The sequence below is a fragment of the Trachurus japonicus genome, chromosome 19 (assembly GCF_045865225.1).
Source record: "Trachurus japonicus isolate A0001 chromosome 19, Traja_1.0".
Classification (NCBI taxonomy): Eukaryota; Metazoa; Chordata; class Actinopteri; order Carangiformes; family Carangidae; genus Trachurus; species Trachurus japonicus.
In genome coordinates, this window is record NC_140925.1 from 19,590,896 (window position 1) to 19,608,581 (window position 17,686).

At 40.8% G+C, this 17,686-nt stretch overlaps 1 protein-coding gene across 1 annotated transcript in view; it reads left to right on the forward strand.

Moving 5' to 3' along the window:
* Nucleotides 1-17,686, forward strand: part of snx29 (sorting nexin 29) — a 157,710-nt gene that overhangs the window by 78,412 nt on the left and 61,612 nt on the right. Inside the window, exon 15 of the mRNA XM_085761785.1 lies at nt 1,162-1,268. Coding sequence (XP_085617911.1) covers nt 1,162-1,268 — 107 coding nt within the window. The remainder of the gene's footprint in view (nt 1-1,161; nt 1,269-17,686) is intronic.

Below are 17,686 nucleotides of genomic sequence, written 5' to 3' on the forward strand. Positions count from 1 at the left end.
AGTGCTGTTATTTGTGTACCTGCACCAGCTTTTCCCCCTATGGTCCTGTCTGTGTTGGAACTACACTCAGCCTGCCTTCTCCGTCAATACCTGCCTCGCTCTGTCTAGACGCGCAGACACTTGCTGGGTTTTCAGCCTTTATCTAATCGGCACTCCGGCTGTATATTTTCTAAAATAAAAAATAAAAAACTCCTGCCCGTAGAGCCACCACCACAGGTTTATTTGAGCTCCGCGCATGCAGCCTCTGGACCTGCTGAATTTCTCTCTCTGTGTACTTTACCTCCACTCTCTCTCCGCGCATATCACTCTCCCTGTCCCCTCCGTCCTCCCAGCCTCAGTGTGTTTGTCGAGGTGTTAGCTCCGGTGCACTGGCAGTAAAACCAACGGTGTTTATTTGCTTCTGTTGTGGTGGAAAAAACCATCCATCGTCCGCCCTCTGCAAAAAAACACACAGCTCCTACTTCTAAGTTCAGTAGTTTTATTTATTTATTTATTTATCTTGCAGAAGGAACCCGATTAGCGGATGTTTATGGGCTCAGAAGCGGCGCTTTAGGCTCCGTCATGATGACTTTAGCTGGTTAGTGAGCTACAGTCGTGCAAAGAAACAATAAACTCAGTCTGAGAGGAGTAGAACAGACCATGGTGAGAGAGCGGGAGTTTATCATCTTGACAAAATGGAAACAAGTTTTTCTGCAGATGAAAAATGTGTGAGTGCTACAGCATTTTATATTGGACATACGAGGAAGGATGCACGCAATAACCCGAGGCCTTTGTGTGTCGCTGTCTGTGGGTGTGTGTTTGCCGGGCTAACCTCCATGATTATATGCTTTTTTGTAGTGTGCATGACTCATATCTTCTATAGTTTATAACATTAATTAAATAAAATAGGGGTTCATGGCCATCTCCTGGCTGCTAATGTGTATATTATATAGATGTGCTGCTCCCTGTGCTCCGTCTCGCGCTGCCGAAACAAAAGCATTAAACAGCCGCAGGTGTCACAACTCGCCACAGATGAAAACACAATGTGCATAATTGGCAAAAACCCACTGTTTATAATTCATAGCAAAGAGAAGAGGCTGTCAGTACAGTGCAGTGTGTGTTTGCCTTTTGTGTGTGTACAAATGTGTAAATGTGTGTTCTCTCTGTCTCTCTCTGCTGCAGCCCTGTCAGTGCTGCGGTCCAGTGAAGAACAGGCTCCTGTCCCGCAGAATAAGTTCATGGGTGACATCGAGGAGCTGGCTGCCAGCTACGAGCGGAAACTCATCGAGGTGAGTGCTTTCTCTCTCTCTCTCTGTTTCTGTTTGCTTACTCCTCACTGTGTATTAGTTTTGATAGTTGTCTAGGAAATCCACACTACCATTTCCCACAGGTTCATTTTATTGCTGTCAGAGCTAATGCGCTAATGCAATTCCTTTTAATGCCACGATTTTCTTTCTTTCTATTTTTTGATGCATGATTGTATGTTTTGGTCTGACCCCTACAGTAGTTTGAATCACTTGCCAGTGTTACAGTGATATCTGTGATCACTGTTGCACATTTTCAGCATTGTCTCATCGACTGTGAGTCGACATGTTGTTGGTGGTGTGTGACAACTCAGCCGAGCCCCAGTGGAACTGTCCACATCCTGTTTGCTAATTCAGCCCTGGTGGATGAAGACAGTTGTCTGGAGAAAGCAACAGGCTCAAGTTATGTTAATGTTTGCAGATTGTGGACGTTCGTCCTGCTACATGGACGAACAGTAGAGTCTCATGGTCCTCTGATATTTGTTTCACAGTCGAATTGACAAGTTAAACCATCTCTGCTAACAGTCACCTCTCAGATAGTGCTGTCATATTATTATTTGAGCATATTTTCTAATACCCATGGCAGTGAGGCCTTTGAGGGTTTCTGGACACTGTTAGTCATTGTTTTTAGTTCATGTATTATACAGTTACATTGCGTAAAGCAGCATATTTTTCCATCATTATACACTTGAAAAATATCACTTTATGGTACATAAAAAAAGAAAGCATATGATTAATTTTCAATTACTTTGTGATTAATTGCGATTATTTATGGACACTTATTAATCGTCATTAAATATTTGAATCATTTGACAGCCCTCTCTCGGTGGGTAACAAATCAAATTTACAGCATTTAAAGGATCAGTTCAACATAACGAGGAATATTATCATTGATGGAAAGATCAATATCCTCCTGTCTGTCTGAGAGCCAAAGATGAATCTAGAGCCAAGAGGCAGCCAGCTTTCCATGAAGACTGATGCAAACAGAAACAAACTAGTCTGAAGTCTGGAGTCACTGCAGGTTGCTTGGCAACCTCAAGGTAACAACAAGTTGCTAGGATGACTTTTTTTGTTGTCCCTTTGTAGTTTTGCTTCTTGTGTTGTTTTAAGACACTTGTTTTTGTTTTGTACCATTAGCTGTTCAACAGAGCTCAAAGCCAGTACTTAGATTTAAAAGTGTAACCCTCAGACTCTGGATCCATGAAGGATCCACCCTGAGGAGTCCTCATTGCCCGGAAAGGAAGGCTGTATTTCTCTGCCATATTTGAAGGAGTCTTCAAACATCTAATCCCACAGCTGTGACACTGTTAGTCTTCACATGCTGCCTCTGAAGGATGTGGGTCCTAAATTAGGACACGGATATAGTGTCACAGATAACTAATAGTTTCTGGTTTGTTCCAAATTGAACAAAGTTTGTTTGTACTTTGGACAAAGCAAGGCTACCTGTTTACCCCTGTATCTACCATTCACCCTAACCTTAGCTAATTGTCATGTGGATTGCTTTATAGTTCAACATTTTGGCAAATTGGCCCATTGCCATAATCCCTATAGTCATAGCTGCAGGTTCGTTACCTTTGATTGTTGGTGCAAGCTATTTTTAGAACGGCGGAGCAGAGCCGCAAGCTGCTCCGAGCTATGCTACAGAGGCTGATGGGATTTCTTGGTTTCCCTCAGCAAACTCATCAAATACACAATCCAACAACTCCAAAACGCTCTGGTGGACAAGTTGTGACCTGCACATTCACCACGCTATGAGATAATAACAGAACATTACGAGACAGAGTTGTTTTATGAGCTCTGAGCAGCTTGTTCTAAAAACAGCTTGCACCGACAATTAAAGGTAACGAACCTACTCCTAAAACTGTAGGGATTATGGCAATGGGCCAATTTGCCAAAATGTTGAACTATCCCTTTAAAGGAAATCCAGAGCATGTAAGACTGTTTACAATCGGTTTGCTCTTATTCCAACAACTTAAATCACATTTCTACTTGTATTTAGAGGATGTTCAGTCTGAGCTTTGTATTGCTTGTTTAACAGAAATAGAACGAGCCAATTTGATTTCTCTGACCTGCTGTCACACGGCGTAAAAACAGCGAAGGAGCCAATAATATTGTCGGCTGACAGTAATTTAATTCACATGTGGTAATGATTTATTGATGTAGACTGGAAGTTTTTAGTAAAGCCTGAACGGGTACATTAGCAAACACAGTTTAAGAAAGAATGATAAATTAGTTTGAGCTTGTAAGAGCTGTGCAGGGAATTTCTAATTCTTACCCACCTGTTTTATCTAAATAAAACAGAGAGATGTACTTTTCAGTTGCATTGATATAATTTTCTTCTCAATGTCTCTGAGAGCTATTCCCCGAGCAGGTTCTTCTCCAATATTTTGATTGCAGCACACAGTGACGCTCTGTAATAATTGGACATCAGGCGCACTGCTGCCAGCTGTGTGAGGGATGATGGGAGCTGTGTCCAGTTCCCCGTTAGTTTGACCACTGAAGCAACACTCCCAGTGAGAGTGACATTGGCAGAGGAAAACAGCAGCGACGTCTCTGTTTTCTAATGGATAGTGAGGTGTGCTGGGGACGGTGGGGGGGCGTCCACATGAATAATTAATCCACGGTTTTATATTTCTTTAATAAGAAATAATTCTGCCTGTGTTTGGCCAAACTATGTTTTCACTTATTTATGCACATGTATGTGTGATGCATTTTTAATGGTGTTTACTTATTTATTTGTTCATTTGCTTGGCTGTCACTTTCGATTGGGCTTTCACAGAGAGCCTGCAGGGTGGTAGTGGGACATGATCGTGCTGCAGGGTCTCATCTGGTCCCAGGCCAGCCAGGACCTGGTGGCGTTGTAAAAATAAGCCTGTCATGAACAACACAAGTGTTTTTCTTGTTGCCAGTATATAACAAGTTGAAATAAGCAGAAATATAGTGCAGTGAAGAACAATGGCTGCAGTGGCAGAGCTACTGCTGGAGAAGCGAGGATGTTTTCAATATTGTTCATCTCTGGTTCAATAGGAGTTGGTATAACATTCAGAAGGACAGTGGAACAGGGGTGTGTAGTGGTTAACATTATAGTATGAAATTAATTGGTGCCTATGAATTATAATAGGCCTGGTTATGCCCTGCCCTTCCCTGATTTCAGATGGGATTGTGATCCTGAATGGATTAACAGATGAATGACGAGGGGATAAAAGGTGAAAAGATGGATAAAGGAATTTAGTGTGTTGGTCTATGTACAGACCTGTTGTCAGGATTGAGAAATAGTGCGGTTTACATGAGTAGCTGTCAACACTCCTGGTTCAGCTGTCTCGCTTCAGCGACTGAGACAAAATCTGACCGACCAAGTTATTGATTTTTGGAAATGTCACATCGAGGCTTGTTGGATACATAGAGGCCAGACACAAATAAATATTGGACAGGACTCAGCCTTCATTAACTTGGGAAATACGCCTGTGTTTGTGACCTACTTCAATTTTAATTTATTGATGCTAATTCATTGTATTGACTTTGGCTTTGTTTGTATTTGAGCCAAATCTCGAGTGGCCTGATGCTCTTTTCCTGATGCATGGGTCCTGTCAGGCACTGCACTGTGCACGGGTCCATGAAAAGGCATTTCAGGTGAGGAATTTTTCCTATTGGCCATTGTCACCCCTTTAACTGGCATCAGCGTACAGTGGAGGTGGTGGTGGGGTTTTAAACACATCATTGGCCATGTGAGAAACCATAGTGTCGCTCTGCAGGTCAGTGGTTTCATGCCTTGTGTGACATTGTGCTGGTAAAGCCCTTCACTGAATGTAGCCCTGGTTCCCCTGAAACTACTGATTGCAGCATTCAAGCCATCAAATATGATGCTTCAGTCACTGATGGAAATAAATGAGCAGATTTTACTAAAAAAAAAAACACCTGCCGTTGGTTTTGGCTACCATCGACAGTCAGTGTTTAGTAGATTGCTTTAAAGTTGCATTAGTTGATGTTTTGGCCTCTTGTGGTTGGCAGGACTAGCTGAAAAAATTCAGTAATTAAAGTAAATAAAATGATCATGAAGCAACTGCTCATTCACACACACTTAGCAGCATTAACATTCGTGTTTCTGTTTTCCTCAGTCAAACATCCTCTTTTCACCAGCTCACTTTTTGGTTTTACTGACTTGAGTGAATTATCTGCTCCCCGGTTGTAAATGCTTCACTCTGTTTATCAGCTAGTTGCTAACTTTGTCTAGCTGCTGTTAAGTGGTGGGCAGGTTGTGCAGTCTACTCTGGGTTTATCAGAGCTGCTTCGCTAAAAACAAAGTTGCTAGCTGGAGATGAGGGTGGCGCGAGTGGAGTTTGTGGATCAGAAAAACAACACAACAAACTTATTTATACATTTTTACTAGTTGCTACATGTCCAACATTAGAGTTACTTATCAGTCTAAAAGAAACATTGAGAGCTGTCTCCAGCTGTGGAAAGCAGCACCAATGTTAACTCTTGTTTCTATCACATATCACAAGTTAGCCTGCTAACCAGCTATCCACGGCCTGTCACGTCACTTTCCGATAGCGACTCAGCGCTGCTCAGACGACGTTTTACCACTTGTATTATTAAGTTAATGATGGCTGAAGCTCTTGTCAAGCAACTACTCATGTGTACCCAGCAAGAATTCACCTTCAGTGGCAGAGAAAACGTATGAATAGCTCCTTTAAGTCCAAAAAGCCTGGGAGAGATAACTGCACAGTTAATAATTTTGTGTAGGTTTGAAACTTTGAAATTGGTCAATCACACACATTCACTTCATCTGTTGTCAATATAGAAATATAAAAATGAATAGCTTCAATTCCGTTTGTTACATATTTTTATTCTCTGATAAATATTGAACATAGAGTTCATCCTTTCTAATTCATTAAACATAGTCGAATCTCTTGTCACAGTAGTGTGAATAGCTGCTAAGTGAGAAATGTCTGAATTTTAGAAATTCAGACGTTCTCAATATTTCTAATGTCCTCTCAGTGCTTGTATTCAAGGTTTCCTCCTGGTCTCCTTCTCCAGTTTCAGACACATGTGATTTAGAAATTGGTCCTAATGTACATGTAGCTTTGTTTTTCTGACATATGAGCTGTTGGACACTAGGATTTCCTTGGTCATCTGTGTGTTACGTATGTTTTAACAGTCTCTTACCTTAGTTCTGTCCACCCTTGGCCTGTTATTTCACCAAACTGACTAAGAACATGAACACAGGGGTGGCTTGCGGAGGAAGTGCTTATTTTTACCCTTTGATGATTTCAGGATCTTCTTCCACTACTTTCCTACATGATTCTTCACACTTCTTCCTCTCTCCCCTCACTCCTTCAGCTCCTCGCCCTCACTTCTCGACTGTGACAGTGACAAAGTGATATGAGGTGTGTTCCTGTGTATGTGTGTGCACATTCACGAGGTGTGTCGATTGCTGCCAGGATGAGTGTTTCTCACACTGATCTACATGGATGCTTGATCTAAAGGGTTTAAAAGGGGGAGGGCACTTCAACGTGTCCCCATGGACCGGTGCTTGTCAGAAATTGAAGAAAAAGACAATGAAATGATGAAATGAGTGAAAGACAGACGGAAGCAGAGAGAGATTAAATCATAGAAGAAAGTATAGAAGAAAGTAAAACTACAACTCAAGGGGATACATGCATAAGAATTCTAATTTCCATCTTTATTGCATGGTGTTTTTCATTGTGTGTGAGTAATAAAAACAAATTACATAACGCAGTTAACTTGTCCACTGAGATTTCTGAGAAACAGCAAAACAGCATGACATTGATCTGTGAGGTTGGAGTGATAAGGAGAGGGTGGGCAGGTAGTGATGTAACACGTCCTCTTATCAGCACTCACAGGCTGCTGGTGTCAGGCTGATGGCAGCCTATACACTACACCACCGTCCCTCTGGACTTATCGACCGGCAAATCATTCACTCTCACCAGCATGTGACTGTTCACTTTAATTACATTTTTAATCCAGTTTGTTGTGATAGTTGCATCGATGTGTTATTGAATTATTACTGAGTGTTGTGCTATTTTTTAATTCATACGGTATAGAATGACGTCAGAGGTGCCGTTGTCAGTATTGTTATTGTCGCTCATGCAAACTGATAAAACAGACAGAGGGTGAAGATGGCCTCTCCTCAGGCACTTCAGATTTTCTAACTCAGTCTTTTAAGCCACTCGTGGCCAGTATGAAAGAGGCATTCAAGGACTCCTCTTGAGAAAACCGTGTCTCAGAAAACCAAATTTGAATCTTTTTAAGAAGATATTAATGTTGCCTGCAAGTGGGTTGAATGATAATTTGCAAACCACTGAAAGAAATAAAAAAAAAAGCTGGCAGCAATAGACTGACTCTACTATGAATACACAACATATTCAACCACCTTTTATTATGTTTCATGCACAAATCTATACCCTGGTCAGGTCAGATGTCATGTTAATGCTGTCATTGCTGTAATTTGAAGACTATAAAGACTATAAACTGTGGGAAAAAAGGTTACAAGTGTACCTTGAGTTTAAGTTATTTTGTCAGAGTATTGCTCCAAAGTCAAGAATCAAAGAAACTCTCAACAGAGACTCAACTAAGTCTTCTTCAGATTTATGAAAATGAATTGAAGTAAAGCTAACCACACCTTTCACACATCACATCACACATTTATCCTAAGGGGAACTCTTTGAAAGTTTAGTTTTTCCGACAAATTCAACATCAGCATTTACAGATTCATTAGCACTCACAGACTTCATCTCTCTACTTGTCACATGGTGTTTTCAGAGGTGGGAAGCCACCCCTGTTTTGCTTATTTTTCTTACTCACTTTCCTCTGTTGCAGTTATCACTCTCGCTGTGGCCCAGTCAGCCTCCTCCTCCTCACTCTCCTGCACAGAGTCAGTGTAGCGCCCAAGCCACAAGCAGCACTGCTCAGATTCATTGTAAATGCAATGAAGCTCTCAGCAAGGTAGATAAGCAACCAGCTGTTAATGCTAATGTAGCCATGTAGCAAACACAAAACTTACAAATAGCTCCCTGGAAATGTGCTCAGCTTGATTTATGTCCTCCTTAAAAATGCACAAAGTTAGAACAGGTTTGGTCATTTCACATCGCTGATTTTTTATTTCTCTTTTTTTTCTGTGCTCTTTTCTTTTTTTCTGGTTTGAGGGGGGGATGGCTCACCTAGACTAAGGGCACATTTGAAGACATTTGACATTTGAATCAGAACTTGATGATAGTTGTTGAGCTGTCAGTCAGATCAACACACACCCACACAGTCGCGTTAGATCAGATGAGCAGAGTTTTTGAATTAAACTCTTAATAAAACATAAAGATAAGGATGTTTTTTTGGCTTTCATTTTTTTATTAAGCCATTGAGGTTCTCAGGGGCTTTAAAGATGTATGAAGTAATTTGTGCGACTTCTGTCGATGTCTGTTGATCACCAACAAATTAAAGAGATTAGTAATAAGATTACTGTAGCATGGGCACACTTTGAATAGAACGTGTTAGCTGTCTAATTAGAGCAGAGATCCAACAGGGATATCTGTGAAGATAACATTGCTGTACAAACTAGTGCTGTTCTATAATATGTCCATATGGCCTGTGAACAAAATGTTTAATAGCACATAAATGTAATACAAGTAGGAAAATACTTTATAAGCAGCTGTTGCTCGTGCATATATGTTGTTGTTGTGCTATAGAAGCCCATAAAGCACCTGCAGATTTAGATCAGTAGATCAATAGATGGCGCCGGGATGATTTAGGTGTTTTCACATTTTGACAAAATGCTTTTGTGCTCCAAACTGAGGCCTCATTACATCACACACTGGTTCTGTAAACTAACTGGCTTCAAGGCTGGATCATCCTAACCCAAATTCTCCAGCAGACGTCTGACTCACATCCAATAAACAAACAGACTCTACATTGGGAGTCTTGTGACTATGCATTTACAGTTACAGCACATATTTTTTGTTGTTGTTTTGTATTTCCCGTAGTGGATTTTTTTTTCTATTTCTGCTGTGCTGTACTGATGAGTAGAGGGAGAGTACTTTTGGAGGATAGAGAAGAGATATGGGTCGAAACTTCCAGTGGGATCAGGGATTCTCCCTTTGATCCGCAAGCTCATTAATTAACCATAAACAACATCAAGAACAAGAACAACAATTACAAGCCACCGACTCAGAGTCTCCTCTGTTCAGAGAGAAGACGCAGTAATAACCAGGAGAATATGAACCGATGGGCTTGTATAAGGCCCGTTGTTTTTGCTGTGTAATGCACGTGAATGTGACCCTTGAAAAGGAAAAGTACTGCATAATGCATGCTTTTCTTCTCAGAATAATGTAGGTGAGTCGTCTTTGAAGTGTTTTCTCATTCTCCCAGTACGAAAATATTTGTAGGCCTTATTACATTTTCTTTTACGCAAATGATATCCTGTTTCTCCATGTAAGAATGTCCATGTCCAGAATGGGATGATAACACTTTATCATCTTTTTTATGCAAAAACAAAACGTAAATGCTTCAATTACAATTTATCAACATTTTATTCCTAGTTAGATGAATCATCAAACCAGTATTAGAACTCAAACTTCCTGCTATGTGACTCAAAGATGAGCATTTACAGTGGGGTCAAAAGTCTGCACCTACTTTTAGATGTTGAAGTCATCCAGTGCTACAGTACAGTCTCTGCTACTTTTAGTACTGAGCTCAATGGGGAAATGACTCCTGGATTCATACATTTTGCATTGCAACTCTGCAATAGCAGTCTGTTAAAAACAAGTCCTACTTCATTATCAGACTTTCTCCGAGCTTCATAATCTGCTTATTAAACTCAGATCTCTTTTAATTACATGTGCTATATTCATTTTGTGCAGTCGACAATAATAAGGCAGATTTGCTTCTCAAAACTCTGTAATTTCGAAACAGTGGGTCTTTGATTTAAGTCGGAGGGAAAAGTAGCTCCTCAACTGGAGCCAGAGACAGCAGATTGTGTCGTCTTAAATGCCACCTGTCGTTCGCAACTTTTATCCACTGTACCTAGCTAACTAGATAGCTAATTAAGCTTATTTTAGCAGATGACAAAGGTGTTCCACAAACCTTGAAAGAGCGCTTTTAACTATTGTCTTAATGTGGCTAAAGCTACTGTACATTACCAGAAAACACCTGCAGATATGGAAATAAAGAAAGTTTATTTCAACACTTGGATAGTAGCCTGGTGTTGTTGCTATGCTAATGTTGAACCTAAACACTGTGGAGGTTTAAGTGAAGGCTTTTTTCAAACATTAACCCCAATCTAAGCAAGTAAGCAGACAATACATTGTTTATATTTTGCCTCTTGGAGAAAATCCTGGGTTACTACTAAGATGTAAGATAGTTAGCCTGATGCTAGTTATCCTGATGCTAATTATTACATTTTAGGTCTATGGATTAGACCTACTGTAATAAACAATGTTTAAGGAGTTCCTTACTCTTTAAGGCTAAAAAAGACACCACCCTCAAAACTCTTGCTGAGTCTTGCCACAGTCTTTTACCATCACAGAAACACAAATGCTTAAACTTTGACGTGCGGCAATAATCCATAAATACCAACTGCCATTTAATCCCCCATCTTCACATTGCAAAATCCTGTCGGTGTACATTAAAATTTTGTCTCTTGATAGTCAAACGACTTTTTTTTTTTTTTTTAAGTATATTTTTTGGCTTTTCATGCCTTTATTCGATAGGACAGCTGAGAGTGTGACAGGAAATGGGAGGCAGAGATGGGGGGAATGACACGCAGGACAGGGCCGTCCGACGCGGGACCCGAACCGGGGCCGCCTGCAGCGAGGACTACAGCCTCAACACATGGGGCGGGCGCTCCACCAACTGAGCTAAACACCGCCCCGTCAAACGACTTTTTGAATGTAAACCTAACCTTAATCTGTCCAAATACTTTTGGCATGTGTAGACGGGGAGAACATGCACTAAGAGAGGGTTTTAGTCGCCTGAACGTTCATCCACATTGTGATGAAAACAGCCCAAAATTAAAGCTGACAGACTGTACTTTAACATTGTCATCACCGCAGCGTTTCAAAGTAATAATACTACATAACCCAAGAAGTGAGTGATCCGAGCGGTCATGGGGCTCTCTGTGTGATGCGGCAGTGACAAAGAGCTACGTCTGTACCATGGGCCAGATTTAGCCTTTTCTATAAACTCCCATTTCTGTCTTTTCTATTGGTCCATCTGCCGCTCTCATGTGCTCACACTTCTTAAGTCATCTCTCTCTCTCTCCCTCCATCTCTCTTTGTGTCTTTTTTTCCCACCTCAGTTCAGAGTGGACAGCACAGCTTGTGATGTCTATATTGGTCCTCTCTCACACTCCTTTTCCTCCTTTTTTCCCATCTCTCAGCCGATGTCTCTCCCTGTTAAGGAGCAGCTGTGCTGAAGTGAGTCAGAGACACAGAGTGAGACACAAGCAGCATTTAGATTTACAAAGTAGCCCAGCGTTGGGCCATATTCTGCTTGAGGTCTCACCCTGGTTCAAGATGTTTAAGTGAACCTTTGATGCCCTGCGACTGGGTCTCTCTTCTGCCATGAATAAAAAACGATGAAAGAATTTTCCTTTCAAGTCATGCTGTCCTGCCCACTATGAAATGGTCCCAGCTGTGATATGAGCACAGAGAACTGGCTCCCATTAGGTTTTATGTAACATCACAGTATGCGATAACATATCCTGATGAACATTTAATTTTTCTAAGAAATGTTCCAGTTGAATTGGAAAAGAGAAAAGTGCCGAGCACTCGAGCAAGTATTACATGACATACTTTCACGGAAGAATTTACATCAGAAAGAAGATTAAATTTGACTTCTGGACTAAATTTTGGTGAGCATGTGAAAAACTTGGGATGAGTTAAAGAATGATACTGTAGAAACCAGTAGAAGTGATGTAGATGCTGAACTTACTTGGATTTGTAAAGGTCTGTTAAGTTACATATGATGTTAATCTAAAATACATACTACATTTCATCCCCTCTGTCTTTAAAGCAAGTTTCCAGTTGTTCTTTACTTTCAGCTTTTAGATGAAAACTATTTTTTTTATGTAGAAGGAGAAGTAGTCTCTAACCAGGTCTTATTTTTCACCAGATTCCAATGATACTGGTGTTACTTTGCACTGTGTCCCTGTTGATAACAAAAGATACATTTACCCTAAATAATTGTATGAAAGGGAAACTTCTGTTTTTTTCAACCTGGGCCCTGTTTTCATATGTTTTTCTGTATACGTGAGTGATGGATAATACAATTATTGAGGTCGCTCCAGTAGGCAGGCAGCCTGCAGCCCAGCTAACGCTCTTCAACCGGGCAAGTGGCTCCCGTCAAAGTTCTCCCTGTAAACATGCATTTTTTTTCACACAGGCTCAGATAGTTACAAGTGTCCGACAACATACCAGAAAGGAGAACCTAATAGTCTCTACCTTTAGCTGGAGGTCGCTGTTTGTTGTGATCTGTGTCCAAATCTCACCACGCTAGAAATCTCGTTCTGAAATCTCACGATTACTTGCGGCAAAACACCGGTGGGGAATACTGTTACCTGACTGAGGTGAAGAGAGACGACAGGAGCATTTCCAAATTGTAGCAACAAAATGTTGGGCTGCTCTTAGCGCTGCTTTCACAGAGCTTTCACAAGTTAGGGCTAACAGTTAGCTGTGCTACAAATGGATGCTGACACGCCTGTCAATGCACTGCGCCGTGCCGACCACAGGGTCTGCAGCCACTTTGACCGGGATGACTACTGCCAGTCAAAGAAGAGAGTGCTAAAGGTAGAGACATACGTTCATTTCTCCTTTCTAGTGTGTTGTGGGACACTCATTGTAACTATCTGAGCCTGTCAGTGTGAAAAAAAATGCACGTTTATAGGGTGAACTTTGACGGGAGCCACTTGCCTGGTTGAAGAGCGTTACACAGAAAAACATATGAAAACAGGGCCCAGGTTAAAAAAAAAACAAAGTTTCCCTTTAAGTACGGATCTTTTAATGTGATCCTCAACATTTGGAATCAGAAGCATTGATCTGCACACCAACACTTTATGGGCCCACAGAAAACAGTCCAGAGTCCGTCCATCCATCCATCTATCTTCTTCCGCTTAGTCCAGAAGCTTCTCTCCATGTCAGTTATCATAGTAGCAAACAAAGCTTGTGTTTTCAATGTTTTCTTTCTAAACAAGAATGCAAGCAGCATTTATGTATCAGAGGGTAAATGCACTGAAATCTTGTATCTTGACTTTTTACCTTATATTTCCACTGAGCCAGAAACAAATGGCTTAAGTGACTTATAAAAAAATAAAAAAAAACATCACTGTGCATGTGATTGTTGTCAGTAAATGTGACCCTCAGTGCTGATATCAGCTCGCCCATGACCTTGTCTATCTGTCTGTCTCAACACTGACGTGGTTTGATATTCCCTTCTTCCTTCTGACCTCATTTTGCTCCACCCCACTCATCCTTCGCGTCCAGTCGAATTAAGGTTATTAGGTTTTGGGTCAGCTACACCACTGCTTCTATTGCTCACCTTTTCTCTCTCTCTGTCTCTTTTTTTTTTTTGGGGGGGGGGGGGTGGTGTTCCAGCTCTGCCAGGGCTTTCTCAGCCTCTTTATTCAGGCCAGCTCAGCTTGGAGCGGCTCAGATCAGATCAAACACCAGAGGAGAGGAGAGGAAGAGGCACAAAGAGATTCTGCAGAGATGGGAGAGGGGAGCAGAGGAGGATGACAAGGCGTTGTGTGAAGGAGGAGATTTGTGTGTGTGTGTCTCTGTGTGCGCTTTTGAGCGATGTGGTAGAGCGGAGTGTGTATGTGCGGGAGCGTGTGGTCAGCATCACTTGGGTGGCAGTTAGCTATGATGACTTCAGCAGTGCCGACAGTTGCATCACATTAAGCCAGCCCTGCAGCAGATACAAAGTGTCTGATAGCAAACAATTTGCATCACTGTTCTGCCGGTTGCTGCTTCAGTCACATCAGGCCATTAAACCCTTAGACCTTATATCATATGCATTCACACTAAGTATGTGATTGATTTGATTTATTCGTCCATTTGACTAAACATAAACATATACACAAACAAATCAGTAATTCATGATCAATATGGGCGAAGGCAGAAGCAGAGCTTATTAATGCCTACCCTGTTTACAGAAAGAAAGATTACAAAAACTAAACAAAACAAAATTGTAAGAAGATTACACTTGAAGAGTAGAGTAAGTAAAGTAAATAGTATCAAAACAAAACAAGCAGAACCATCATTTAATAATAATAATTAACTTACTTTATCCTAGTGTTAAACATTTATTCAATACATTGATTTTAAACATCCTTTTAAATTGGGTACTAGTTGTACAGTACATGATTTTAATTCATTGTCAAGGCTATTCCATAAATTTACTCCAATAACAGAAATGCATTTGCCTTTAGTATTTGTCCTTGCTTTTGGTTTGTTTAAAATGCAGGTCCCCCTGAGGTCATACAGCTCCTGTATGCAGGGTGGAAGTAGGTTGTTTAATGCCTTATAAGTTATTACAGCCGTGTTTAAATTGACCAGGTCTTCGAATTTCAATGTATTGGTACTGATGAAGAGCGGATTGGTTGGTGCTAAGTAATCCTTATGGTGTGTAATTCTAATGGCTTTCTTTTGCAGTATGAAGAGAGGATTAGTAATTGTTTTGTATGTGTTTCCCCATACCTCAACACAATAAGTTAAGTAAGGAAGTATGTAGAGTGCGTTTTTGTGCACTATGTACTTTATTTTATGTAGTATTGTGATTGTTTTGGAGACTTTTGTTTTAATATGATCAATATGTGATTTCCAGCGGAGTCTATTATCAATAATGGTTCCCAAAAAATTGTGTTCCTGGATAAATAACACAGATAAAAAACTAAAACTATGTCACAGAGCTGAACTTCTTCTTACAAATGTTATGCCTATATTTGTTTTTGCCTTATAACCTTATAGGGGCGAAATTGTATTATTCCCCCCCACATTATGTAATTTGTTCTGACAGATAAGTGTTTATAATACAACAAAAAGTTCATACTTTTTATTCACTGTACAGTTCCACTTCTCTGCATTGGATGAAATAAATGATGCCAATTTATCTTTATTACATAGGGAATAACCAACATAGATGCTAATGTTCACTGCAGTGTAGTCAGGATACAATGCATTTGTCATTGTTAATCACATCTGGAGAGGATGTTTTAAAAAGTTGGTTAGGTCATAGTTAGTTTTTATTGCTTTGTTTGTTAAACACTTTAGTACAAATGACATCAGATCAAATAAAAGAAGACGTTATAAATTATTATAGTAGAACATAATTATCAGAGTATTAGTAGAATATTGTCTTTCATAGTTTTAGTTTTTTATCTGTGTCATTTATACACAACAAAAATAATAAATAATTTCATTTCTGCAAAACGTAACCCTCTGCATATAAAAGGAGCTGTATTTACACTCACTGTTTCTCCCTAAAATTCACAATACCTGTCATTGATCCCTCACACACCTATCAGATGCATTTCCTCCTTTTTCATCAAACATTTAGAATACAATCTTTATAGACCTGCATTGTTTACACGATGTTAGCTGCTAGCAGACTTTCACTCCCTCAGCGCTTTGCTGCGTTTCCTTCCACATTATTTCCTCCATCTGTCAGTCAGTAGAACGGCTTTAAACAGGCTCAGAAATGTGCATCACATCCCCATAAAAACATTGGGGTCTGAAACTGTGCAGTCTACTTCTAAATCGTTCAGAATTTCCAAGCCAAACCCAATGATGAGAACGATGCACTTGCTTGAAGTGATAGGAGTATTTTACCTGATTCAGAAATAACTCAGTGAGAATGAGCTGGGGAAAAACACACAGTTTGTATACTACTGCAAAAAAAGACTGTAGAGATTTATAAACAAGTTGCTGAATCTTCTTGTCTCAGCTCCCCAGGCAGAGCACTGCAGCACAGTCTGGTTGCTTTTGTCCTGAGCTTTGATGGTGGGATGGCCCTGGGAGCTCCCAGCCTGAGCCACACAGTCATGGCTTCAAGGCTGCGGTTAGGCCGGGACCTAGAGGAGCAGGAGACGACGGCCTCTGCTTCGCTGACTTGTTGAGCTGTCAGGTTTAACCGTGATGTTTTTTTATGGCTTCGCAGTGACAGCTTTTTTCAACCTGAAACTTTGCTGCTGCCACAAAGGAAATTGTGAGCCGTTCCATCACCCTCAGTGCTAACAAGGTTGTGAGTGTCAGGAGGAAACACACAGTGAATATACTGTAGACTTGGAGGCTGTACAACTCTGCTCCCCTGTTAGAATTAAAACCATCTCCCTAGGTTGTTCATTATTTTCTGTATGGCATGTTCTTTGGATCCAATTTAATCATTTATTATATTCAATGTTGAAATCATTTGCGCTGTTAAGCCGAAACCTAACTCGTTCCGACAGCGGCCTTTGGTTCTCAAAACCTCTTTGTTTTGGACTTTTGTTCTCTCTCATTAGTTTCTGCATCAACTAACTCACCCACGTCCTGCAGATATTCATTGGCTGATAGGAGCCTGCAGCCAGCATTGGGGTGGAGAAAGGTCATCTAAAGGGAGAGATATTGCAACAGAGTAAAACGCCGCCCTGCATGGAAGGATCCGGGCACCAGCAGCGAACGGATGCCGAAACCTAGTCATGCATCATCACAATAACCTTGCGTTAATAACAGTAGACCATTTAAACAAATTGGCAACACTAGCACGTAGCCACACAGCCAGTGCTTAATATAGACCGCCGAAGAGCAATGCACACACATACTGTACTGTACATGCAGACACACACACACACACACATACACACACGCGCCACCAGAGAATGACAAACTGATTAGCTCCCTCTCACTGAGAATTAATTGGGTTTCTTCACGCTTAAAATTAATTCCCTCTTTTATAATGTCCTATTTAAGAGTTGTGGCAGCTAAATAAATGAATGATGAATGGTTGGTGTGTTGAGGACAGTCACAGTGTTTCAGGGTGTTACCACTTCCTGTGTTTTTTTTTTTTTTACCCTTCAGAGTGGAAAATGCCAGGAGGTGGTGATGTGTGTTTGGGTTCTTGAAACCAACATCAGGGTTCTTCCAGGATACAGACAGAGACGTCAGAGGTTCGGGGGGATTAATTTTTGAGCCGGAGCTGGTTTTGTTTTATGTCTAAAGATTACCATCAGCTGTGTTTTATTACTTTGCAGCCCTATCTGATCCTGAGGTTTCTAACATCTCTGCCGTTAAGAGTCACGTAGATATTGACTGAGAGCACTGATGTGTCGGTTTTTATTCGCTTAGAGTAAAAAGAAGCAAGACTGGGGATCAGCTGAACCCAAGTGCTTGGATCCAGTTTGATTCCCACCACCTACTGTA